At 40.7% G+C, this 27,536-nt stretch overlaps 1 protein-coding gene across 1 annotated transcript in view; it reads left to right on the forward strand.

The window, feature by feature from the left end:
- Positions 1 to 2,058: 2,058 nt before the first annotated feature.
- The window catches only part of LOC137326966 (cell surface A33 antigen-like), a 31,751-nt gene continuing 6,273 nt past the window's right edge, over positions 2,059 to 27,536 (forward strand). Inside the window, exons 1-4 of the mRNA XM_067992340.1 lie at positions 2,059 to 2,215; positions 13,207 to 13,373; positions 16,079 to 16,292; positions 22,726 to 22,890. Of these exons, the coding sequence (XP_067848441.1) occupies positions 2,182 to 2,215; positions 13,207 to 13,373; positions 16,079 to 16,292; positions 22,726 to 22,890 (580 nt within the window). The 5' untranslated portion in view covers positions 2,059 to 2,181. The remainder of the gene's footprint in view (positions 2,216 to 13,206; positions 13,374 to 16,078; positions 16,293 to 22,725; positions 22,891 to 27,536) is intronic.

The raw sequence follows: 27,536 nt of genomic DNA on the forward strand, positions 1-27,536 counted from the left end.
AAAGTGAAAGCTCCAATGGGAAAGGAAAGGGGTGGGAGATGACGAGTGACTTGGTGGGAACAAAGGAATCAAAGGCATAGGGAGCTGTTAAAAGATCAACAGTGGCAGCAATGTCATAATGTTTGGAGGGCCAGAGAAGATGGAGTTAGAGAGTGAATTGGTGAGGGAGTGGAGGGGTGGAGGTTCCCATGGGTAGAAGGTGAAGGTAAAGTAGTGGTATTGGAAGTAGGTAAGAACATGTGGATAGTAAAGAAGAGGAGGAAGTGGTTCGAGACATCACCATGATTGAGATCTTGGAGGTGGAAAGGCCATATGAGATGGATGAGGTCAACATAGTGACCATGGGTGTAGGTGGGGAAGTTGATGTGAAGCATGAGGTTAAGTGAGAACAGGAGGACTGAGAAGTCAGAGGAGAAGGATCATAGAATCATGGAATGATATAGCACAGGAGGCTATTCGGCCCATCATGCCTTTACCAGCTCTTTGAAAGAGCTATACAATTAGTCCAACTCCCCTGTCCTATCCCCATAGCCCTGCAAAATTTTCCCCTTCAAGTATTTATCCAATTCCCTTTTGAAAGTTATTATTGAATCTGCTTCAACCATCCTTTCAGGCATGCATTCCAGATCATAACAACTCACTGCGTAAACATTTTTTTCCTCATGTCATCTCTGGTTCTTTTGTCAATTACGTTAAATCTGTGTCCTCTGGTTACCGACCCTTCTGCCACTAGAAATAATTTCTCCTTATTTACTTTATCAAAACTCTTCATGATTTTGAACACCTCTATCAGATCTCCCCTAAACCTTCTCTGCAGTTTCTCTAGTCTCTCACGTAACTGAAGTCTTTTCATTCCTGGTACCATTCTAGTAAGTCTCCTCTGCACTCTCTCTAAGGCCACAATACTCCAGCTGCGTTCTAACTAGTGTTTTAAAAAGGTTTAGCATAACTTCCTTGCTTTTGTACTCTATGCCTCTATTTATAAAGTCAAGGAATCCGTATGCCTTAACAGCCTTCTCAACTTGTCCTACAACCTTCAAAGATTTGTGTACATACACCCCAGGTCTCTCTGTTCCTACACCCCTTTATAATTGTACCATTTAGTTTATATTGCCTCTCCTCATTCTTCCTACTAAAATGAATCACTTCACACTTCTCTGCGTTAAATTTCATCCGCCATGTGTCTGCCCATTTCACCAGTGCGTCTATGTCCCCCTGAAGTCTGTTACTATCCTTCTCACTGTTTACTATATTTCCGAGTTTCATGTCATCTGCAAACTTAGAAATTATGCCCTGTATCCCCAAGTCCAGGTCATTAATATATATATCAAAAATAAGGGTAATTAAAATGGAGATTGAAGTCACAAAGAATGATTAGTGGCTTGGTGCGAAGGCTGAGCGAGAAGAAATAGGACATTCTAGTGAGGAAGTTGCCATGGGACATGGTCAGGCAGTAGACTTTATAGTGAGAGGGATAGAAGAGGGTGTAGTCTGACAAAAAGTTCTTACATTGGCATCTATAAAAATACACCATTTAATTAAGCTACTGTTTTTCTGCCTGTTAAATTAACAGAATTGAATAATAAACCAAATTCCGATCACAATGCCAAGCAAAGCATCTACTTTCATTAAACACCGTGGTTTTTACAGCGCTATACAAATGCGCCTTCTCTCATTCACCTCACCAAAAATAAAATCAGGTAGCAAGATGACGTTCTTCTGTGCTTTATTCATTTAATTATAAGGTCGTGGAAACTCCAAGGACGCCCACCAGTGAAAAAGATTTCAATTAGCTTCATAAACTTATATATCGAACAATACGGCTACAGTTAGGGGTGAAACTTTTACAGGAAACAATGACTTACTCGGGTACAACCATAACATTCTGTATATGTTAAAATGAGAGGTTTTTCAAATCATGACTCTTTTACCTTAGCTCCTGTCGAGGGGAATGTGCGAGCCACTTGCTCAGGTGAAGGTCAAAGTGAAGGCGGGCTGAGATGCTCCAATGAGACAGCTGGGCCTGGGTTGATTGACATGTTCCACGTCTTCCGGGAAGAACTAACTACCTGGCGTTCAGAGCAAGATTGAAAGGTTATCACAAAATCAACATCCTCAGTTTACACTTGAGAAGGGTTGTTTATTTTGAATATCTCTTGATCATATCAAGTTAACAGAAGAATGTTTGTTGAAGTCGGCCTGACGTTGTTTTCTGGTAGGTGTTTTTGTTAATCAGTATATACTTGGAATAATGGCTGATGGCCACACCTTGCTGAAAGAAACTCGGTTTCGAATTCACCTGAGAACGGAGATAGTTTGAACTGTAATTATTTTATTAGTTAGCTGTGACTGCAAAATATTAGTTCTCCTCGGTTCCCTTTTTTTTGTTTGACGCTCCAATTTGTCACCGATGCCCACACGCCGTTTGTTTGGTGGTTTTGTTACTTTCATGCACTTCTTTTTCTTTGGTTTAACAGTTAAGACGAAATCTGCTTCCTGAAGGAAGCTGCCAAACCAGGTATTGTGTGTAACCTCCCTGGGGCAAAGAGAGCGAGGCTAGTCCGAAGACGTGTTTATATTTATTAAGAATCATTGGAGAGTTGTGATCCGATTTGCCATATTGACTGCCAGGAAAGTTTGCACTATAATAAATGCTATAAAAAGTATTTGAACACAGGAGCAGGAGATTCAGCCTGCTCCGCCATTACATTAGATCATGGCTTGATCTGTCCCTCAACTCCAGTTACCTGCCTTAGCTCCATATCCCTTAATACCCCTGCCTAACAAAAATAACTGTTGCAGTACAGTTTTCATGTAAATATTTTAACCTATATAAGGTGTATCCTAAATTATAGTGACAGTGTGCCTTTAACACCAATAACATACTCAAGGTAAAAGTTTAAACGGGAAGTATTTACTTCAAAAATATCTAGTTGATTTTGAAGAGTTGAGAAAAGCAAAATGAAGCTTCTAAAGTAGTTGTCAGCTCATTCTTTTTCTCTTTCTGGTTACCAACCCTTCTGCCACTGGAAACAGTTTTTCCTTATTTACTCTTATCAAAACTGTTCATGATTTTGAACACCCCTATCAAATCTCCTCTTAACCTTCCCTGCTCTAAGTTGATCAACCCTTGCTTCTCTGGTCTCTCTATGTAACTGAAAACCTTAACATTAATTCAGTTCACTTCAATGAACTTTTGTCAGAATCCATGTCATGATCTCACCTACTGTGCAATCTGTATCCTGTTTCTGCCTGGTTTTGAAAAGGGGGGGTGGTGGACCCAAAGGACGGTGCCAAGCGTAAACACGTGCGACAAGTCCCACACTATTGTTAAATCAGTGTATTTCTAACCATTCCTGGTCACCCCTCACTTGTTGGATCTATCTTTGCTAGGCCATTCTAACTTATTCTGTTTGGTAATCGTCTGAGTCTCCCATAGTATAGATATTCCCAAAACCTCTGACTTCACTCCTGTCACAGGTTTCCTTGTCTAATGCCACATGCCACATACTGTCTTCAGAATTCTTTACATTTCGTTAGCTGTTCTTGTATTAACTTTGAGACTTAAATTCTTTTCTCCCTAAACTGTGTTTGTTATTTGGTGTCCTAGATTTGCTGTACCCACAATATATTTTGTTTTATAGGAATTTCTGGGCTCAATTCTTTCTATATATTAAAATTTTTGCCTTGACACTTCATAGTACTACATCGCTCTTAGGTTTGGGGCAAGAGCTTAACTACTGCCCATTGTCAGAAATTACAACTTCCCCATCGTTTAGCCAACAATTGTACCAACCTGTTGCAATTATTTAACAATTCAAAAGTTTAATTGGTAGACCTGATTGATCAATGACTCAACAATGTATTTGTAACATTGTTTGTAAACCCGGTAAATGTAATTTTAAATATATATCTGATATCTAAGATTTTAGGTAACTGGGTGGGATGGGGAGAGGATCCTGTAACTTGCAACAAAACAAAGAACTTGTATTTATATACACCTCAGGGTGTCCTAAAATGCTTTACAGCCAACAAGGTACTTTTGAAGTGTAGTCACTGTTGTAACGTAGGGAAACACAGCAATCAATTTCCTCACAGCAAGGTCCCACAAAGAGCAATGAAATAAATGACCAGATAATTTGTTTCTTGGGGTGTTGATAGGGGGATGAATGTTTGTCAGGACATTGGAAGAACTTCCCTTCTCTCCTTCGAATAGTGCCATGGGGTGATTCCCTTCCACCTGAGCAGGTAGATGGGGCCTTGGTCTAATGTCTCATCTGAAAGATGGCACCTACGACAGTGCAGCATTCCTTCCGTAGTCTACTGAACAACTAGAATGTTCTTTCCCATTTCCTTTTGTTGCCACTGACTGGTGTACTACAGTGTAACAAGTTGTGGAGAGTGAAACGTAGGTATGATGCCATAAACTGGTTGTGACTGCAACTTGTGGTATGATTATGCAATAGCACTTTGTAAAATATATATAAGGTATTTTATTTCCCATAATTTTGCACCAGGAAATTGAATGACCTTGTGACTAAAATGCAGCTTATTTTATCACAATTTCATCAACATTAGTTGACCATTTAATATGCAAACCAAAAAATATCTTCTCCTGGAAGAGTTAGATATTTTAAAAATAAAAATAGTTTCAGGGACTTCATTACACCTTCACAGGGTTCAGTTCCATTCACTGGGTATCTAACCTCAGATACAATCTGTGAATGTGAACTGAAATCTTTTATAACCCAATAATCCCACATAGTGCATACTACATGCACAAAACAAAATTGCCTTATTATCATATCTGTGTTGTTTCCCACACCATTGCAGCTAGAGTTAGGCGTGGGATTACATGGGTTAAAGGTGTGCTAATTTCATCATTTTTAAAGAAATGTTTATTTTTACGTAGCTTTAGGAGGCTTAAGGATGATCTGCTATCATAGAATGGTTACAGGGCAGAAAGAGGCCATTCAGCCCATCGAGCTCATGCCAGCTCTTTGTAAGAGCAATTCACTTAGTTCTATTCCCCCGCTCTTTCCCCGTAGCCCTGCAAATTTTTTCCCTTCAAGTATTTATACAATTCCTTTTTGAAAGCCACATTGAATCTGCTTCCACCACACTTTCAGGCAGCGCATTCCAGTTCATAACTACTCGCTGAGTAAAAAAGATTTTTCTCACGTCGCCTTTGGTTCTTTTGCCAATCACCTTAATTCTATGTCCTTTGGAGTTTGACCCTTCTGCCAATGGGAACAGTTTCTCTTTATTTACTTTATCCAAACCCATCGTGATTTTGAACACTTCTATCAAATCTCCTCTCAACCTTCTCTGCTCTAAGTAGAACAACCCCAGCTTCTCCAGTCTATCCAGGTAACTGAAGTTCCTCATCCCTGGAACCATTCTAGTAAATCTTTTCTGCACCCTCTCTAAGGCCTTCACATCTTTCTGAAAGTGCAGTGCCCAGAATTGGACACAATACTCCAGCTGTGGCCGAACCAGTGTTTCATAAAGGTTCAACATAACTTCCTTGCTTCGTACTTTATGCCTCTATTTATAACGCTCAGGATCCCGCATGCTTTTTTAAACACTTTCTGAACCTGTCCTGCCACCTTCAAAGACTTGTGCACATATATTCCCAGGTCTCTCTGTTCCTGCACCCCCTTTAGAATTGTACCATTTAGTTTATATTGCCTCTCCTCATTCTTCCTGCCAAAATGTATCACTTCACACTTCTCTGCGTTAAACACACTGAAACAAAACATTAAAGCCGAGTTCTGATGATGAGTTACATCCAAAAGTTAACCCTTTTTTCCCCTCCTCTTTTAGATGCTAATCAACCTGCTGTGTATTTTAAACATTTTCTAACACATCGAACCATCAAGCTAGAAGTGACTGTTGGTGATGACAGCAAAAAAATGTTTAACATACTCAAATAATATTCCTCTGTCCACTATTTTAACAGAGCAGTTAACTTATTTAAAATAAGTGAGTTTGTGCTGTCGGTTAAAATAGTAGACAGAGTGTTATAAACTGGATAGGCAGGTGGTGAAGAATAGAATACTAGAGCCTGGTCTTCAGTTGCTTCCAAGCCTTTATTCACAGAGATCCATATTACAAACTCCACACCCTAAATAGATACCAGAGAATCCCCAATTGATACGCATCACCTGAATACAATTAACAATAATTGATATAAATCATACAATTAATAGAATCCCTTCTCTCTTTAAATAAAATTTTAAAAATTAAACTTTATATATACACATTACATACAAAAATTTCAAAAACTAAAGCTTCCATGCTCTGTACAACTTAAACTATTCAAAGCATTACATTATGAGGCAGCCCTTCTCCAGGACCACTAATAATTTCTTCGTACATGTACTTCTATTAGTAAAACAATCCGACAGTCGATGGCTTTAATCCACTCACCTTAATTTTAGAGATTTCCTTTCTCTCCGGCATTTGTTTCAAGCCAGCAAGTTCAATCTGTAATCCTTTCTCACTCACATTTTTCATAGCGTACATTATCCCACAATGAACGATTGTCTACATAACATTCAGTACTCCCATTGTACAGGATGTCACTCAAAATATTTGCCAAATAGAATCCGATATCCATTGCATCAACAAGAGCCAGTGTTTCAGCAGCCAGAGTACTTCTAACAACCCTTTTTACTTTCTTAGCTTCCTGAGCTAAAGGACAGCATTTCCCATTCTCACCTATAAGAAACAATATGAAACCAGCAGCACTAGAATACCCATCAGGAAGATTAGCATGTGAAGCATCGCTAAAAGACAATTAGCTTAATTTTCTTTGTGTCACCTAAGGATGGGAACTTAAGTACGCATATGTCTATGTTTAATTTTTGTAATGTTTTATTTGCCCGTAAAACATTCTCTACTATGGGGTGTTCTATTGAAGTACTTAACTCCAACACGTCAAAGTTAGTATCTGGTCTAGTCTGAGTGCACGACCAGTTCAACTGACCAATCAGACTTCGTAATTGCTCTGTCTCTTCTTCAGATATAGCATCACCTTTCTGTGATGACCTAGTACGATCGCTGGCATTACCACTGCCCAGCCTTTGAGCTATCTGTCTGTTCCTCAGGAACCTCATCAAAAAATCACGAACATCTGAGGCATAGGGTGCCTCATTTACTTCTATCAACTGCTGAGAGTCTGAGATTTTATAATTAATTCCAATTAATCATGAGGAATGAACTGTAACAGTTTGATTGCCATGTTGGACAATTACTGACTTACCATCACGGCCTATTACCCTACCAGGGCATTTCCATTCCCTATGACCCTCTCTTTTATAGTATACCAAATCTCCTGAATTGAACTCTGTCTCAGATGGTCTAATACGATGCCTCATTGCTCTACGAATTTTCTCTGATACCTCAGCCTTGATAAAAGCATTTCTCCCTGCACGCCTAGCATTTAAATGTTCAGAAAAAAATGGCAGTAGGGCAGTTGACAATTTACACACTGTTCGAACAGCCAAAATTTAATGCACCATGCTATCAATCACAGCATGATTCCTTTCACAAAGACCATTGCTAAAGGGGCTCTCAGCTGCAGTATTAATGACAATTATATTCATATTATCACACATATCTCTGAACTCTACATTAGCAAATTCATCTCCATTATCGGTTAAAAACTTTGCTGATGTCCCAAGTCCCGTCCCTAGCCATTTTTCCATAATTTATCTAGAATAACTACCTTCTCCTTACTATATATTAGTGTAGAAATACTAAATCTCGTAGCCAGGTCAATAAAATGTAAGATGAAAACATTTCTGTCTTTGTTCCATACCTTTTAGATCCATGGCAACTACCTCATTAAAGTCAAGTGCTAATGGAACACTCTCACTAAGACATGGGGGCGTCCGTCTATACTTCTTACAGATTTCACAGTTCTCACTAATCTCTTCTGTTAGCCTCGTATACTTCACAATTACACCTGCATCTTTTAGCAGGAGTTTTAAACGTTGACAAGTAGGGTGGGCAAATTGTCCATGTAACTTTAAGACAATTTTTTTTCCCTCTCTTATCCTTTTTGCCTGATGCCATTAATACTTGCCTAACATGAGAAACATCAGGCTTTATTAAGGGGATACAATAATGCCCTGACTGGGTAAACTGCAAATCAAGCGATTTCCCAAAAATGATTGCCTCATAGTGTTCCATGTCAAGTTTCATTTTGCCTTTTCACAGAAGGTTTACCCAAAAATATAGGTATCTCACTAGAGACTACATCCTTACTTATAAAATGGCTTACTCCAGCTATCTTGCATGGAATTACCTCAAGGCGTTGTCGTCTCCAAACCTAAAACATGTAGAACTTATATATTCCTTAACCTTGCGTCCATCCTCACTGCTCAGTGAATCATGATAACATTTTAACCAATCTACCCTGCATACAGCTGAAGTACATGCACTATCTAACACTGCACAATTAAAAGAGTTCCTCAGGGCAGTGTCCATCTTCAGCTGCTTCATCAATGACCTTCCCTCCATCATAAGGTCAGAAATGGGGATTGCACAGTGTTCAGTTCCATTCGCTACCCCTCAGATAATGAAGCAGTCCATGCCCGCATGCAGCAAGACCTGGACAACATCCAGGCTTGGGCTCATAAGTGGCAAGTAACATTCGCGCCAGGCAATGACCATCTCCAACAAGAGAGAATCTAACCACGTCCCCTTGACGTTCAACGGCATTACCATCACCGAATCCCCCACAATCAACATCCTGGGGGTCACCATTGACCAGAAACTTAACTGGACCAGCCACATAAATACTGTGGCTACAAGAGCAGGTCAGAGGCTGGGTATCCTGTGGTGAGTGACTCACCTCCTGACTCCCCAAAGCCTTTCCACCATCTACAAGGCACAGGTCAGGAGTGTGATGGAATGCTCAACACCATCCAGGACAAAGCAGCCCGCTTGATTGGCATCCCATCCACCACCCTAAACATTCACTCCCTTCACCACCGGCGCACTATGGCTGCAGTGCGTACCATCCACAGGATGCACTGCACCAACTTGCCAAGGCTTCTTCGACAACACCTCCCAAACCCACAACCTCTACTACCTAGAAGGACAAGCGTAGCAAGCACATGGGAACAAGTCCACCTGCACGTTCCCCTCCAAGTCACACACCATCCCGACTTGGAAATATATCACCGTTCCTTCATCGTCGCTGGGTCAAAATCCTGGAACTCCCTTCCTAACAGCACTGTGGGAGAACCTTCACCACACGGACTGCAGTGGTTCAAGAAGGCAGCTCACCACCACCTTCTCGAGGGCAATTAGGGATGGGCAATAAATGCTGGCCTTGCCAGTGACGCCCATATCCCATGAACGAATTTTTAAAAAAAGTACGCGACTAATGCATTAATTACAGGATTAAAACTGCTTGTGACCAGTATAATCTATTCATATTCATCATTATCTTCATCCTCTTCGTCTTTATCTTTATCCCCTTCCTTAGAATTACTTTCTTCATGCGTCATTTCAAAGACCCTGCGTCTTCGCTCTGGGTAGTTCGCCTCATAATGATACTTAAGTCACATCTAAAGCATCTCCTGATTTTTCCTTGGACATTCCTGGAATTCATTCGCCCGTTATTACTGTCCCAATTTTGTATCCTGTTGATGTAACTGGATTTGCTGTACCTGCTTTCATCACAAATCTGGCTGTCTTTAATCCTTCCGTCATACTGACGCCTGCGTCCGGTCTCTTGAAGTTTTTGAAACCTGGTCTGGTGCCTGCGTTTAATATCTGGAACATTTCAAAATCTGGTAACCATCGAATCTTCTATTCTTTGTGTCACAGCGGGAGACCTTGTTTGTTCCATGAAGGCTGAAGGGAATGACTGTTTCCCCAGGAATTTTTTTTAAGGCAGCAGACATTTGATCCAACAGAGTCTCCTTTTCCGAGAACTGGACGCCAGTTAGGACCAGTTGCCTGTCCATATGAGACACCTTAGCACAATCTAGTAATTTAAACGCTAGTACCAATCCAGGGATTCCTAATTTGAACTGTGTCAACCTTTTGTACAATTTGTTAAAGTCCATGATATAGTCTTCCATTGAATGGCCATCCTTTTTCCGAAATCTATCAAATGTTGACCAGGCCTCATAGGCACTTAACATGTCATCTTGTAGAAATTCTATTAGAAAGGTAAAAACTTCATCATCCAAAAGGTCTGCATCAATCTCAGAAAATACCTTATTTCTGATTTTACTTCATTCAGGAAGTAACAACGCCAAGGCTATGCTTTGTTTTCCCTTTGGTAGCATAGTAACCCTTGTCCACATATCAACTTCGTTCTTCCACTGTTCATACCGTTCAAACTCCGAGAACGTCGGAAGGAAATCGTACCTTGATGATTTAAACTTACTTGCTGCCATTTTCCACAATGGTCACTAGGCTTTCAAGATTTTTTTTTTCCTTCTGAAGTCCAAAAAATATTGTAGTTTCCAACCTCCAACTTTAGGCAACCATTCTCTGCTACCATGTTATAAACTGGATAGCCAGGTGGTGAAGGATAGAATTCTAGAGCCTGGTCTTCAGTTGCTTCCAAGCCTTTATTCACAGAGATCCATATTACAAACTCCACACCCTAAATAAGCTCTGATATAAATGGATACCAGAGTCCCCAATTGATACGCATCACCTGAATGTAATTTAACACTAATTGATATAAATCATACAATTAACAGGAAGGTCGTTGATTAAGTATTTATGTGCTGTCACCACCAACAGTAATTTCAAAAAAGATTTATTTTCTTATACTAGAAATAAAAACCATTACACATTGAAATAATTTGAAAGAAAGCTAAAATGTGTGAAAACATTTTTGGTTTGCAGGAACGCGGGGGTCTGAATTTTATACTCGAAGGTGGTGGACCTGACAATCTCAATCTGGGGTTTGCAATCGATAATTCTCTCACTCCTCACCTTTCTTTGTGAATGTTGACTGTACAAAAAAAGATATTATGAGCTCTCTGCTTGTTTACTGCATGGTAGCAAAGGCACCTCCACCACGAGCAGGTGAACAAACTGAGTACAACTTTCAAAGCTACTGAATACAACCAGACACTAAAACTTCCCACAAAATAGCCAGCTGCTGCATCATACATTGTAGTAAAATCTTAAATATGAGTGTGTGCAATATTTTAACTTAAGTAAAACTTATCACCATTCCATTCTCATTCCCTATTTTATTTCCAAACCCTGCTAATTCCACAGTACAGTGAAAAGATGCTCAGATAAAGCCAGTTAATGTATTCATGCAGGAACAACCTCCTTATTTCAAAAAAGCATCTACATCTGATCTTGGAAAATTAACCTTCACATAAAATCAACTGTCATAAATGCTCTAGTTATTCCTTAACTGATTCCAGTGTTTTTGCTTCCATTGTTCTTTCAGGAGTCAGTTCAGTGAAGTGGTCACACTTTGTGTAAAGAACAATTTTATTATCAGTTCTAAATTTGTATTTTACTAGTTTCAATCTGTGTATCCCTTATCTTACTTTTAGTTTAGTTTGAAGTAATTTTCTGAATTTACCTTTTCTATACCATTTACTCCTTCATATCATCGCTCAGATGCCTCCTTTCAGGGCTGAAAGAGTTTCTTCAGTCTTTTCTTGGAACACATCGATATTGGTCTCGTGTTCTTCTCTGCACTGCCTCCGGCAATTTAATGTCTCCCTTGTGTCTTAGCGACCAGAACTGGACACAGCACCCAGTATGGTCTGAGTTTGATCATAACTTCCTGTGACTTGCATTCTACTGATTTTGCTATGTGGTTCAACGTTTTACTGGCTTTGTTCATTGTTGCACATTGGTTGGATATGATGAGCATTGAATCCACTAAGAACCCTAGGTCTCTTTCAACATCATCCTTTGCTATTTGAACACTATTCATGGAGCACATGTGGATCATTTTTCCTTTCTATATACACCACTTCACACTTGTCCACATTCAATTTAATTTGCCATTGTTCTGTCCATCCCATACATTTTGTCCAACTCGCTGTGTTATTTCTGGGTTGCCTCCTCTGGTTCCATTGCTGCTCCTAGTTTGATATAATTGGCAAATTGGGCCAGTTTGCATTGAATATCTTAATCCAAGTTGTTGATGTAAATTAGAAACAATACAGATCCCAACATCAATCGACCCAGTAAGCTTCTCCAACAAGCACTTGTTTTTTTCTACACTTTCTAAGCTTTGAGCTTAATTAATTGTCAAATGTCTTTCCAATTGGAATTAATGTCCATGAGATTCAATGTCGTGAGATAGGGAAGGCAAAATCAGCCTAAGTTTCTGATCCTGATTGCCTTTCATGACCCCTGTATTGATGTTGGATGAGGACAGGTTCAAATTCAGCTGCAATGTCTCCTGTGGTCGAATTACCTGCCAATACTCACTATCAGGACTCACATATATGAATAATTGCCACTTGGATGAGGTACCAGTGTCCATGGAACCGTACCCCAGCAAGGTGGCAATGTCTTCGAGAAGGGGAATTGCGGGGATTTTATTATTTACTTTGAGATTCTAAGTTTAAAAAGAAAGCAAAAACAGTGTTTGGCAGTTTTTGTTTTATTTGTGAAGGAAGAAATGTGTTTTTAATCAAATACAAATGATGTATTTCAATGTAACATTTTTAATTGTTGCATCAAATGTTTGCCAAACCTTGTTTTGTTAACAAACTTTTTCATGAAAATAGTGGCCCAATTTAAAAATAACCTCTTCCCTATGATGCATACTTGAGCTGATAGCTGTCGGAATTGGAAGACATAACCACTACTGCTTGCCTGTGATCAATCAATCTGAACTAAGCTTGTAGTGGAGTAAAGCAATATGCAACAAAGAAAAGTTTTAGCATTTGTTTAGTATAGCAACCTGGTTTTAAAACAGTTCAAGTGTATCCTAACTGATAGCAAATCTGAGTGGCTACCAGCACGCACATCCATGAGATAAATTGGATTAATGATATTCACTTATGTCGAGTATTGGCAGCAATAATTGGAGGAAAGCATTTTTAATAATGATTGTATAATAAGTGTCGTACCTGGACTAGGTTTTTGATCTGCTTGAAGGGAACAGCAAATAATGTGATACAGATGAAGTTAAACCTAATAATAAAATTGACTGTGATTTTCCCCCTTTTTTAAAATCTACAGTGTTAACAGCTGTGAATGCAATGACTGTCGAAGTCCCTCAGTCTCAAATAGAGGTTGGTAGAGGTGATGATTTGCATTTAAAATGTCACTACACAACGACAACGACACAAAGGACCGCACTTAATATTGAATGGTATCTACTCCCTGATGATGCAGACGGACAACTGGTAAGTATAAGTCTTAAAGGGGAACTCGTGCTTTTGAAATGAAATGGTTGCAAAATTATAATCAATTGATTTTGTTTACTCATTTAATGTACTGAATTGAAAGAATTACTGCACCTGACTGCAAGTGAGCTGAATTAACGTTCGAGATAGTCATGAATTACCCTCCACAAGATGCTAATTCAGCTCTTTCATATTGTTGATCTTGGTAACCTTTCCCTGTCAGTTTCCTCAATGATGTCATCAACAGTTGCTGTTAAAACAAAAAATACAAAGAGAAGATTGATGTTTTGATGAGAAAAAATTGCAGTTAAGTTATGGTTAAACCAAAGCATGCTCTAGTGACTGCTAAATGAAGCTAGCATATTGGGTCCAAAGCAATTCTTGCTAAGTGATCATCTGTGCTCCATATGTAGGCACAAAAGGGGAGAAATTCAGCTCTCAGCCATCCATTTTGCACCTGAAAAATGCATGGCCACGAGTTGAAAAATGGTGGGGGGTTGGAGGGGAAAGAGAGGATATCTCTGCCGCCATATTGACGCCCAACGATGCAATATTCAGGCAGGTCTATAAATGGGCGAGAAGCCTGCCCACCTGAAATGGGTATAAGACTACTTTACTTAGAAAATCAGGGTCCTATGCCCGTTGTAGGATCCCAATGCAAAATTTGGATACAAATGGGCAGAGCTTGTGCCCAGTTGTACCAGGTCTTAAGGGGCCTAACAGTGGTCCTCAAAGAGGCCGTTGGAGGCCACTCAAAAAAAAAAAAAGGCCACAAAAGTTTTTCAAAAAGTTATAATTTTGTGGAGCCAGTAGGAGCAGGAGTGCCTCTCCTGGCTCCAGAAAAATGCTGCAGGCCGCTGCCAGCCTGAGCTTACTTCCCTCCGTTTCACCTCTGCTGACTTGCTGTCCATTTTGGGCACAAGTCATATTTATCTCCCAAGGTCTCCACATTTGAAACCAATGGGAACTATGTTGTCCATGAATTGATGCGAATGAGTGCATTTAGATACTTCTGACTGGTTCTTACAATTACTCAAATTGGAGCATTATCCTAAAATTAGGCGTTAACTTGTGTACTAGTTCAAACAAACATCATCCTAGAAGTCAGTAACAAATTTCTGTTGGCATTTGTTTGGGGGAGGGGGGGTGTGAGGAAGAGGCAAATTATATGTAATTAAAAAGAAAATATTCAAAGCTAAAGTCATGATTAACTTTGTGCTGTTCTGAGAACTTAATGTGTGTGATATTACAGCTGGCAGGTAAATGAGTTTTATTTTTGCAATTTTCTACCAATTATTTGTCTATTGAAATTCAGCATAAGCTCAGTGTTTACTTACCAAGTCTTTACTTGCCCATCATCACATTTCCAGGATCCTTAATTTTACAAAGCTGAGCTTTACTGAACTGCTATAAAATTGAAGCTAACATATAATTGGTCATAAAAACCACAATGTAGTACTGTAGCAGATCTTATTGTTTCCAGTTTATTTCAAAATTGGACAGTCATTTGATTCCAGAATAGTTCAGCCTGCTGCTTTAAACTGTTAATTACTAGCTAATATGAATAACTGAGATTTCCTGTATTCTGAAAAAAAAATGATTTTTTTTCTATTGTGAAATTTTTATCGTCCCTAGTGAACAATTGAGTTTGGCTGGAATTTTGTACATTGAGTGTGTACATGATTGTTTCAATGGAATGGTGTTTGCATTCAGCAGACACAATTTTTTTTCCTACTAATTTGATCATGAGAAATCCAACAAGCTACCACATAAGTATTTATTTGGATATCATATGAGCATTATTAATTGTCTTTTTGGATGTAATTGTGGTAATCTGAGAATCTCAACCTCAGAAGAGTTAAGGAAGTTAGTTTAAAAGCTGAAAGTGGCAATTCAACAGTTTCCATCTGATATCTGGTCAGACAGAGAATGCCGAAACATGTGACTTGCATTACATTTGACACATTTCAATTCCAGATGACATGCCAATACTAATGATACAAGAAGATGAAACATATTGTATTCACTTTGCTAGTAGTCAAGACTTTGAGGGTGAAATTGGTCTTGAGCAGTAGCACAAAATGGGTGATAGCGAATCGGCCACCCATTTTACACTCTGCATGATTTTCTTTTCCATTGACCTCAATTGGGCACTGTGTGCAACGGGCTGCCGAGTTGCTATCGCCCGTTTCACACTTTCACCAAAGATTAATTTCAACCCATTGTATCCGTAAGGCAAGTCATATGTTAAAGTTGTCTGTCTAATCATAAACTGTTGAATTGCTGCCACCTTTAGAAACAACTGTTACGAGAGATTAGTAGCCTGCTATCAATTTTCCTAGTTAATATTTTATATATGAACTGTCTACTATGTGCCAAAGGTTTTATGCTTTATATCTCAATATTAATTGTAACTAAATATTAGTTTTAGCCTGAAATTATGATCTGTGTTTAATACACATCAATCAGAAGAGAGTGTGATAGTGTAGCATGAGGCCTAGTTTAATCCAGCAAGAAGATTACTGTAATAAAGTAATTCTTAATCTTCAGGATCATACATTTCTACAAGGAAGATTATTGAAAAGGTACCGAAAGAGCAGCCCTGTTTAAAAACCTGAAATTAAGTACTATGCATCTAACAATACAGGAATTGTAAAGAGGACTTTGCTGATTCTAAGTGTCACTGTTCTTTTTTTTAAAAAAAGACTGATGTAGTCCAGTACTTTTTTGGTGGAACCTATAAAGCTGGAAAGCTGTACCAGGGCAGAACGAATTTTACAGGAGATGTTGATAAGAATGATTGTTCGATCAGGATCAACAAAACACTTATGACTGACTCTGGATCCTATGAGGTCGAAGTTAAAATGCCTTGGGACTTGGAAGGCAAGCGGAAAGACAGAATAGAAGTGACTGTATTGGGTAAGGACTTTTAAAAATGGCTTACACTTATGTAAGTAGTAATGTTATTAGCTTTAATGTAAACACTATTCCAGTCTTGGAAAGGGAAAATATTATTTTACTATGTATCCGAATGGTTATGTTCCAAAATGTAGCTCCTCAATACAACCTGTCAACTGACATTGGAGAACTGTAAGATGCCATACACAGGAAAACATTAATAAACTTACAGAATGGGTATGTAACTGGCAAATGAATTTCAATATAGATAAGTGTGAGGTGGTGCATTTTGGTAGGAAGAATAAGGAGGCCACATAATCCTTGGAAAACAAAAAGGATATAGAGGCACTGGAGAAAGTACAAAAAAGATTCACAAGGATGATATCAGAACTGAGACGATATACTTATCAGGAAAGGTGAACAGGCCGGAGCTCTTTTCTATAGAAAAGAGAAGGCTGAGGGGTAACCTGATAGAGCTCTTTAAGATTATGAAAGGGTTTGATAGGGTAGACGTAGAGAAGATGTTTCCACTTGTGGGGGAGACACATAAATATAAGATAATCACTAATAAATCCTTTAGGGAATTAAAGAAACTCCTTTACCCAAAAAGTGGTAAGAATGTGGAACTCGCTACCACAAGGAGTATTTGAGGTGAATAGCATTTAAGGGGAAGCTAGATAAGCACATGAGGAAGAAAGGAATCGAAGGATTTGCTGATAGGGTTAGATGAAGAGGGGTGGGAGGAAGCTCGTGTAGAGCATAAATGCTGACCTAGACCAGTTGGGCTGAAATGGCCTGTTTCTGTACTCTAGACTCTGTGTAACTATGTAACCTGAGTCTAAATGGGGTAGAGGAGCAAAGGGATCTAGAAGTACAGGTATACAATTCACTAAAAGTAGCGATAGGTTAATAAGACCATTTTTTAAAAAAGCAAACCAAGCACTGGGATTCCTTTCTAGAGGGATCGAATTGAAAAACAGATGTTATGTTCAACCTGTAAAGAACCTTGGTTAGACCGCACTTAGATATGGAACTTGCTATCACAAGGGGTAGTTGAGGCGAGTAGCATTGATGTATTTAAGGGGGAACTAGATAAACATGACTGAGGGAGGATTAGAAGGTTTTGCTGATAAGATTAGATGAAGAGAGTTGATTAGGAGGGTTGTGTGGAGCGTAAACACCGGCATAGATCAGTTGGGCCGAATGGCCTGTTTCTGTTCTGTACATTCAATGTAATTCCATGTAATACACATATTTCTTAAAGGTACCATCACGTACTGTGTATGCTTTGTAATAAAAATGTTAATGATTCTCAAATTCTGAGGTTAAACTTGTGTTGCGCAGTTTCTGAGAGTTAGAAATGCTGCTTTAAGTGACTTCGTCAAATTTTAGATTGCAGACAAGTGTTTCGAAAATAGTGAGGTGTTCATATAAAATTTTAGAACTTGTTTCACATACTAGCCACTTTGTGTTCCCAGCCAGCAGAAGGGGATGTATTACTAGGGTAAGCTTTTTGTTTTGAACAGTTTCTGCATTTTTTTTCCTTTTTTAATTTGAGGGACGATTTCTGTTATTTATAGCAAAATTATAATTACATTCATTATATACTACTTACAATATAAACAATGGCAATCTCACCCCACCACCCCCTCCATATTATTTAAGCTCCCTTTTATTTATCTTCTCTCATTGCATAAAAGGTATAAATTGCAAGAGGAAAAATGTTATTCTGCTTCATTCTTATTAAATCTAATTGACAAAATTCACAAACTATTAGCATAATAAACAAATCCTGCAAGATCCATAAAGAAAAGACTTAGTTTTTGTGTTGTGAATGAAAATATGGAATCTTAATGGGTTTTTACCAGTGTGTAGCTAAACTATACAAATTGGAAATGTCTCAGATTTGAGAATAATCGAGGGGGAAAAAAAGTCTTTACTTTTACTTCCTCTGTTAGAATTTCCACAGGAAGTATCTGTAACCATCACCATGACCAATGACGTCCAAGCAAAAAGATTTGACTCGTCAGTCTGTAATCAAGTTCAAACCAATCTCTCCATAGAAAGAGACCCCACAAAAACCTGGACCCCATGTTAGTTGATCGCAGCTGAAGCAGCAGCAAGTGCTTTACAATTGGCTTCATTGCTCTTATGTCAAAGAGAGGAAAATCGGACAAGGTTTGCAGTCCTAATTGCTTTGCATTGAATCTGGCTGGAAATGTCCGGGTGCCGGGGAGGACGGAGTTCCTTATCAAATGTACTTTATCATATCCCTTTTTGAAAGTCCATATACACATCAATCACACTACCCTCATCAACCCTCTCCGTTACTTCATCAAAGAACTCAATCAAGTTAGTCAAACACGATTTTCCTTTAACAAATCCGTGCTGACTTTCATTTATTAGCCCATACTTTTCCAAGTGCCAATTAATTTTGTCCCAGATTATTGTCTCTAAAAGTTACCCCATCACTGACGTTAGGCTGACTGGGCTGTACTTACCGGGTTTATCCCTTTTCCCTTTTTTGAACAAGGGTGTAACATTTGCAATCCTCCAGTCATCCGGCACCATCCTCATATCTAAGGAGGATTGGAAGATTGTGGCCAGATTTTCAATTTTAACCCTTACTTCCCTCCATGTGTGTCAGCTGTGGCTCAGTTGGTAGCACTCTCGCCTCTGAATCAGAAGGTTGTGGGTTCAAGTCCCACTCCAGAGACTTGAGCACATAATGCAGGCTGACACTCCAGTGCAGTACTGAGGGAATGCTGCACTGTCAGAGGTGCCGTCTTTCGGATGAGATGTTAAACTGAGGCCCCGTCTGCCCCCTCAGGTGGACATAAAAGATCCCATGACACTATTCGAAGAGCAGGGGAGTTCCCCCGATGTCAATATTTATCCCTCAACCAACATCACTAAAACAGATTATCTGGTCATTATCACATTGTATGCAAATTGGCTGCCGCGTTTCCTACATTACAATAGTGACTACACTTCAAAAGTACTTCATTGGTTGTAAAGCGATTGGGACGTCCTGAGGTCATGAAAGGTGCTATATAAATGCAAGTCTTTCTTTTCTTTCAGTAACTTGGGATGCATCCCTTTCTGGACCGGGTGACTTTTCTACTTTGAGTACTGCCAATCTTTTAAGTACCTCCTCTTTATCTATTTTTATCCTATCCAATATTGCTACTACCTCCTTCTTTACTGCTACAATGGCAGCATCCTCTTCTCTAGTGAAGATGGATGCGAAGTATTCATTTGGTACCTCAGTCATGCCCTCTGCCTCCACAAGAAGATCTCTCTTTTTTTTGTCCCTAATCGGTCCCACCCTTCCTTTGACTATCCTTTTACTATAAATATGTTTATAGAAGACTTTTGGGTCCCCTTTTATGTTAGCTACTAATCTATTCTCATACTCTCTCTTTGCCCCTCTTATTCCCTTTTTTAGATCTCCTCTGTACTTTCTGTATTCAGTCTGATTCTCTACTCTATTATGAACCTTACATTTGTCATAAGCCTCCTTTTTCTGTTTCATTTTAATCTCTTATATCTTTAGTCATCCAGGGAGCTCTAACTTTGGATGCCCTTCCTTCCCCCCACCTCCCCCCTTAGGAATGTGTCTACTCTGTACCTGAACCAACTCCTCCTTGAAAACCTCCCATTGTTCAATTACTATTTTGCCTACCAATTTTTGATTCCAATCCACCTGGGCAAGATCTCTTTTTAACCCACTGAAATTAGCCCTCTACAGTTAAGCATTTTCACATTTGATTGTTCCTTGTCCTTTTCCATAACTATTCTAAACCTAAAGATATTATGATCACAGTTCCCCAAATGCTCTCCCACTGAAACATGCTCCACCTGCCCCACTTCATTCCCCCAGAACTAGATCCAGTACTGTTTCCTTCCTGGTTGGGTGGAAACACACTGTTCCATAAAGTTCTTTTATACACATTCAGGAATTCCTCCCCCTCCTTTCCCTTTACACTGTTACTGTCCCAGTCTATATTGGGATAATTGAAGTCCCCCTTTATCACTACTCTATAGTTTTGCGTCTTTCTGTAATTTGCCTCCTCTATCTCCTTCCCACTATTTGGTGGCCTATAGTATACACCCAGTAGAGTAATAACTCCTCTATTGCTCCTTAATTCTAACCAAATAGATTCTGTCTTTTACCCCTCAACTACATCATCCCTTTCCAGTGTTATAATAGTTTCTTTGATCAATACTACCACCCCCCTCTTTTTTTTTCTCTCCCCATCTTTCATGAATACCTGGTAGGCAGGAATATTAAGTACCCAATCATCCCCTTCTTTGAACCAGGCCTCTGTTATTGCCACTATATCACAGTCCCATTTGGCGACTTGAGCCTGCAACTCACCAATCTTATTTACCACGCTACGTGCATTTATACACACGCACTCTAATCTCATCTTAGATGGCCTCGCATTTGCCCCCTGTCTGATTCCTTCTATTTCTGAATTGTTCTTTACTGTAGTGCTACTTGTCCCTCCCAATCCTCTGTGCACCTTGTTTCTCCTCTCTACTGTTTCATCCTGGTGCCCACCCCCCTGCCAAATTACTTTATACCCTCCCCCACAGCATTAGTTAACTTCCCCGTGAGGGCATTGGTCCCAGCTCTGTTGAGGTGCAACCTGTCCGTCTTGAACCGACCTCTCTTGCCCCAGAACTGGTATCTTCTTGCACATTCAAGTGAGCATAGAGACGCAGAGCATTGACACTTTAAACGTTATCCTGATTAAAATTGAATTGCCAGTATCAGGGAGAAATGTTGTTCTAGATTGCAACCATTGATCCTATGGCATAGAAATTGGTCTGCACAGCGCCCATTTTTCGTGCACTGCTCAGCCTACTAAGGCCCCAATATTGCGGGCAGGAAATGTGTGCACATTTCCAGCAGGAGGTGCGCCGTCCACAATATTCGGTAAGGGCGAACAAGAAACGCCCTTTATGCATATCTGAAACTAGCGTTAGGCTCTTTGCAGATGCAAATAAGGGGCCTAACGCCTGCTTGAGGCTCCCCCTCTAAGTTGATTTGCTGGCGCCGGCTGCACTCGGGGAAACTGGCCCTAGGGATTGTCTGCAACAAAGAAGGTAAGTAACTTAACTGAATATGGAAGCAGGAGGAGCAGGTGTGCTCCTCCCAACCCCACGTTCAAAGAACCGATCGCTGCTTCCTGATTTACTTTCTCCCCCAACCCCTGATCTAGATCTCCCCTCTGCTCCCACCCCGACACAAGCCCCGATCCACGACAACACTCACGTGAGGTCTGCTATAACACTGGCAGCAGCCCAAACTTGGGCTCCTTTTTATCAGCACAATCTTCATGCTTCGCCGGCAACATTGAAATGAGGCCCAAGGCTCTCCAGATACTGGCTCTCCATTCAGGCGCGATGTGCCTGGTGACGGTCTGATTTCTAGGCCTACGTTTCTAGCCAAAAGACCTGATACTTACATTTTTGTGCAACAAAGTGCCAAATTCCTGATTCTGCAAAATATACCTGACTAAAATATTTCCAGTTCTTACAAGTCATTCATGGATGTACAAAAGATTTTCAATCATAGAATACTAAAAACATTAAATGTCCCAATGACATAATCTAGGTCTTGCTGGATAATTGGATACTTTCTGCATTCAAAGGATAAGTGTATTCTGTTTATATCAGTATGATACTAGTGAGCAATATTACTTTTGGCCATTTTAAAAAAGGAAAGAAAAGCAAAACAATGTTTTCTTATCTTCCCATGTTTCTTTCTCTTTCGTCTGCCCCCTTCCTCCCACAAACCAAAGCATTTTCCTTATTTTGGGCATTTTAAAATTAGAGTTTAATAACTTGGATCATCTGTTTTTGTTGTCGGTCATTCCTAGGTTACAAATAAGTCATAAATAGTGCTAGAGTATCAAAAAAACACCCAATTAAATCCCTTACAGTTTGTACCTGTTGAAAGTTACAGTACAGTAAAATCTGCACAAGACTTTCAAATAATGTTCAAATCCCTCTATGGCCTCATCCCTCCCTGTCTCTGTAACTTCCTCCAGCCCTACAATCCTCCGAGAACTTTATGTTCCTCTAATTCTGGCCTCTGGCCCCAAGCATTAGAATTCCCTCCCTAAACCTCTTCGCCTCGTCTGCATTAAGACCATCCTTAAAACCTACCTCTTTGACCAAGCTTTTGGTCACCTGTCCTAATATCTCCTTATGTGGCTATGTCAAATTTTGTCTGATAACGCCACTGTGAAGCACCTTGGAACATTTTACTATGTTAAAGGCGCTATATAAATGCAAGTTATTGTTGTATAATGCACCTCAGAAATTGAAAAAAAAATCATATCTTTGATATTGTATAAATGTTATTAACTTTGTCACGGCAACTGTTTTGAGAGGTAAATGGAACAACTCCTGAATAACCTGTGCTGACTTTGATTTTCAGTACCTCCATCACCACCTGTTTGTGCAATTGAGGGAGAAGCTGAAATCGGACAAACTGTTAAGCTGACCTGTCACTCTGAAGAAGGATCTCCAAAACCAGTCTACAGTTGGCAGAGTTTCAATGGACAGAATCAGCCAAGACAGTTGCCCCAAAATTCTGTTAAGGGTTAGTAGCACCTGTAGTAAATTATATCTAACCTTTGATATGTTCTGTCTTTCTTATCAATATTCCAAAGTAACTTCCTCTGTTAACCAGATGTTAACTTACAATCTTATTTCATTGCCAACGTTTTTATTGTAAGAGTTATTTTATCCAGTTATTATCTGCCTGCTGGCATCATTAATGAGATAAAGTATGCTGCAGCTGCCGTTTCTGATCTGATAGGTGATCATGTCTCTGCTATGAATATTTCGATCTTTAGGCTTTTGTTCAAAGGCTGAAAAACTGGCTTTTCGAGGCTGTTTGTTTTCTTTATCAAAACTGTTCTTTATAGTGATAGATATTTTTAGTCAAATGAAGAGCCATCCAAGATCTGTGTCTTTTCTTTACAGCTCCAGGTCTATTATGTTAAACACGGTACATTACCTGATGTGCCTTTGACAAACCGCAGGGTCAGTGTATGAGCTATAGCACCTTTTCCAGTGTACAACAAAGGAGGGAAAAGCTTTCAAAATGAGTAATTAATTAGTGAAGTTTGTTTGAATTGTGCAACTATTTTTTAATAAAGTAATTTCAGGACCTTCACAAAGCTTGGTAAGCAATGCATTCCATCACGTCTCTTTGGTAGAGCAATCCAAAACTGATCCCACTGCTCCGTAGTCTCCAAATAGCCTTATACCTTCCTCTGCTTCAAATATTTATCTTAAAAGGAACAGTGGTCTCTGATTCAACCACTCCCTGATGCAAAGTATTTCATGCTCCATCAATCCTCCCTATACAGAAATTTCTCCTAGAGCCTCTCCTCACTTTTTCAGTGATAATTTTAAATTGATGACCTCTCATCACCAGCTCCTTTCCCTATTCACTCTTATCAAAATTCTTCATAATATTAAAAAAAACACTATTAAATTTCTTCTTGGCTTCCTCCTTCAGTGGAAATAGACCCAATGTGTTGTATCATTCTGGTTAATCTACATTGTCAAATACAATTTGCCCATAACAAATCCATTCTGGCTGTCTTTGATTAACCCATGCATTTTTAAATGCTTACTAATTTGATCTTGAATTAGGGACTCTTCAACATTTGCCCACAACTGATGATATACTAACTGGCCTGTAGTTATTCAATTTACCCTTCTCTCCCTTTTGAACAAAGGTGCGACGTTAGCTACTCTCCAGTTCCATGGCATTATGCCTCCACCTCCGTAATTAGACTATCTCCTTCATTCCTCAGTAGTCCTATATTTTTAACTATCTGTTTCTAAAATTCCTTATTATTTCCTTTTGTATTATTTGCTAGGCTTTTTGTATTCCCTGTTAGTCTTATCTAATTTCCCTTTTCACTACCTCACTGTACTTTCTATATTCATGATTATCTTGAGCATTGTTAACCCTAACTTTATCATGTGTCTCTCTTTTAAATTTGTTTAGTTTTAATCTCTCTATTTATCCATGGAACTCTATACTTTGATGGAATATATTTATTTTTACTGTATGCATTTTTTAAAAATTCGTTCACGGGATGTGGGCGTCGCTGGCGAGGCCAACATTTATTGCCCATCCCTAATTGCCCTTGAGAAGGTGGTGGTGAGCCGCCTTCTTGAACCGCTGCAGTCCGTGTGGTGACGGTTCTCCCACAGTGCTGTTAGGAAGGGAGTTCCAGGATTTTGACCCAGCGACAATGAAGGAACGGCGATATATTTCCAAGTCGGGATGGTGTGTGACTTGGAGGGGAACGTGCAGGTGGTGTTGTTCCCATGTGCCTGCTGCCCTTGTCCTTCTAGGTGGTAGAGGTCGCGGGTTTGGGAGGTGCTGTCGGAGAAGCCTTGGCGAGTTGCTGCAGTGCATCCTGTGGATAGTGCACACTGCAGCCACGGTGCGCCGGTGGTGAAGGGAGTGAATGTTCAGGGTGGTGGATGGGGTGCCAATCAAGCGGGCTGCTTTATCTTGGATAGTGTCGAGCTTCTTGAGTGTTGTTGGAGCTGCACTCATCCAGGCAAGTGGGGAGTATTCCATCACACTCCTGACTTGTGCCTTGTAGATGGTGGAAAGGCTTTGGGGAGTCAGGAGGTGAGTCACTCGCCGCAGAATACCCAGCCTCTGACCTGCTCTAGTATCCACAGTATTTATATGGCTGGTCCAGTTAAGTTTCTGGTCAATGGTGACCCCCAGGATGTTGATGGTGGGGGATTCGGCGATGGTAATGCCGTTGAATGTCAAGGGGAGGTGGTTAGACTCTCTCTTGTTGGAGATGGTCATTGCCTGGCACTTATCTGGCGCGAATGTTACTTGCCACTTGTGAGCCCAAGCCTGGATGTTGTCCAGGTCTTGCTGCATGCGGGCTCGGACTGCTTCATTATTTGAGGGGTTGCGAATGGAACTGAACACTGTGCAGTCATCAGCGAACATCCCCATTTCTGACCTTATGATGGAGGGAAGGTCATTGATGAAGCAGCTGAAGATGGTTGGGCCTAGGACACTGCCCTGAGGAACTCCTGCAGCAATATCCTGGGGCTGAGATGATTGGCCTCCAACAACCACTACCATCTTCCTTTGTGCTAGGTATGACTCCAGCCACTGGAGAGTTTTCCCCCTGATTCCCATTGACTTCAATTTTACTGGGGCTCCTTGGTGCCACACTCGGTCAAATGCTGCCTTGATGTCAAGGGCAGTCACTCTCACCTCACCTCTGGAATTCAGCTCTTTTGTCCATGTTTGGACCAACGCTGTAATGAGGTCTGGAGCCGAGTGGTCCTGGCGGAACCCAAACTGAGCATTGGTGAGTAAGTGTCGCTTGATAGCACTGTCGACGACACCTTCCGTCACTTTGCTGATGATTGAGAGTAGACTGATGGGGCGGTAGTTGGCCGGATTGGATTTGTCCTGCTTTTTGTGGACAGGACATACCTGGGCAATTTTCCACATTGTCGGGTAGATGCCAGTGTTGTAGCTGTGCTGGAACAGCTTGGCTCGAGGCGCAGCTAGTTCTGGAGCACAAGTCTTCAGCACTACAGCTGGGATGTTGTCGGGGCCCATAGCCTTTGCTGTGTCCAGTGCACTCAGCCGTTTCTTGATATCACGTGGAGTGAATCGAATTGGCTGAAGACTGGCTTCTGTGATGGTGGGGATATCGGGAGGAGGCTGAGATGGATCATCCACTCGGCACTTCTGGCTGAAGATGGTTGCAAACGCTTCAGCCTTGTCTTTGCACTCACGTGCTGGACTCCGCCATCATTGAGGATGGGGATGTTTGCAGAGCCTCCTCCTCCCGTTAGTTGTTTAATTGTCCACCACCATTCACGACTGGATGTGGCAGGACTGCAGAGCTTTGATCTGATCCGTTGGTTGTGGAATCGCTTAGCTCTGTCTATAGCATGTTGCTTCCGCTGTTTAGCATGCATGTAGTCCTGAGTTGTAGCTTCACCAGGTTGGCACCTCATTTTTAGGTGCGCCTGGTGCCGCTCCTGGCATGCTCTTCTACACTCCTCATTGAACCAGGGTTGATCCCCTGGCTTGTTGGTAATGGTAGAGTGAGGAATATGCCGGGCCATGAGGTTACAGATTGTGCTGGAATACAATTCTGCTGCTGCTGATGGCCCACAGCGCCTCATGGATGCCCAGTTTTGAGCTGCTAGATCCGTTCTGAATCTATCCCATTTAGCACGGTGGTAGTGCCACACAACACGTTGGATGGTGTCCTCAGTGTGAAGACGGGACTTCATCTCCACGAGGACTGTGCGGTGGTCACTCCTACCAATACTGTCATGGACAGATGCATTTGCGACAGGTAGATTGGTGAGGACGAGGTCAAGTAAGTTTTTCCCTCGTGTTGGTTCGCTCACCACCTGCCGCAGGCCCAGTCTGGCAGCTATGTCCTTCAGGACTCGGCCAGCTCGGTCAGTAGTGGTGCTGCCGAGCCACTCTTGGTGATGGACATTGAAGTCCCCCACCCAGAGTACATTTTGTGCCCTTGCTACCCTCAGTGCTTCCTCCAAGTGGTGCTCAACATGGAGGAGGACTGATTCATCAGCTGAGGGAGGACGGTAGGTGGTAATCAGCAGGAGGTTTCCTTGCCCATGTTTGACCTGATGCCATGAGATTTCATGGGGTCCAGAGTCAATGTTGAGGACTCCCAGGGCCACTCCCTCCTGACTGTATATCACTGTACCGCCACCTCTGGTGGGTCTGTCCTGCCGGTGGGACAGGACATACCCGGGGATGGTGATGGAAGAGTCTGGGACGTCTGAAGATTTCCCACTGCTGATCTGTCAAGCTTTTCTGCCCAGTTAATTTGGGGCAGATTCCCTTGTATCTTGCTGAGCTTCGTGCTTTTCTGGTCCAGAACCCTTCTCATTGTCCTTTCAATTCTTACATTAAACCTAACTATGTTGAGGTTACTATTCACTAATTGTTCTCCTACTTTTCATTTCCCAGAATTAAATAAAACTCTGCTTCTTATTGGACTTGAAACAAACTGATCTCGGAAGCAGTCCTGGATGCATTCGAAAAAGCATTCCTCACTTTGACCATATGCAATACCTTTATTTCAGTCTGCCTTGAAATAGTTAAAATCACCCAGTACCGTTGCTCTGTTGTTCTGCCATATCTCTTTGAACTGTCTGCAGATCTCTACTTCTATCTCATCTCCACTG

This window comes from Heptranchias perlo, chromosome 11, assembly GCF_035084215.1.
Source record: "Heptranchias perlo isolate sHepPer1 chromosome 11, sHepPer1.hap1, whole genome shotgun sequence".
Classification (NCBI taxonomy): Eukaryota; Metazoa; Chordata; class Chondrichthyes; order Hexanchiformes; family Hexanchidae; genus Heptranchias; species Heptranchias perlo.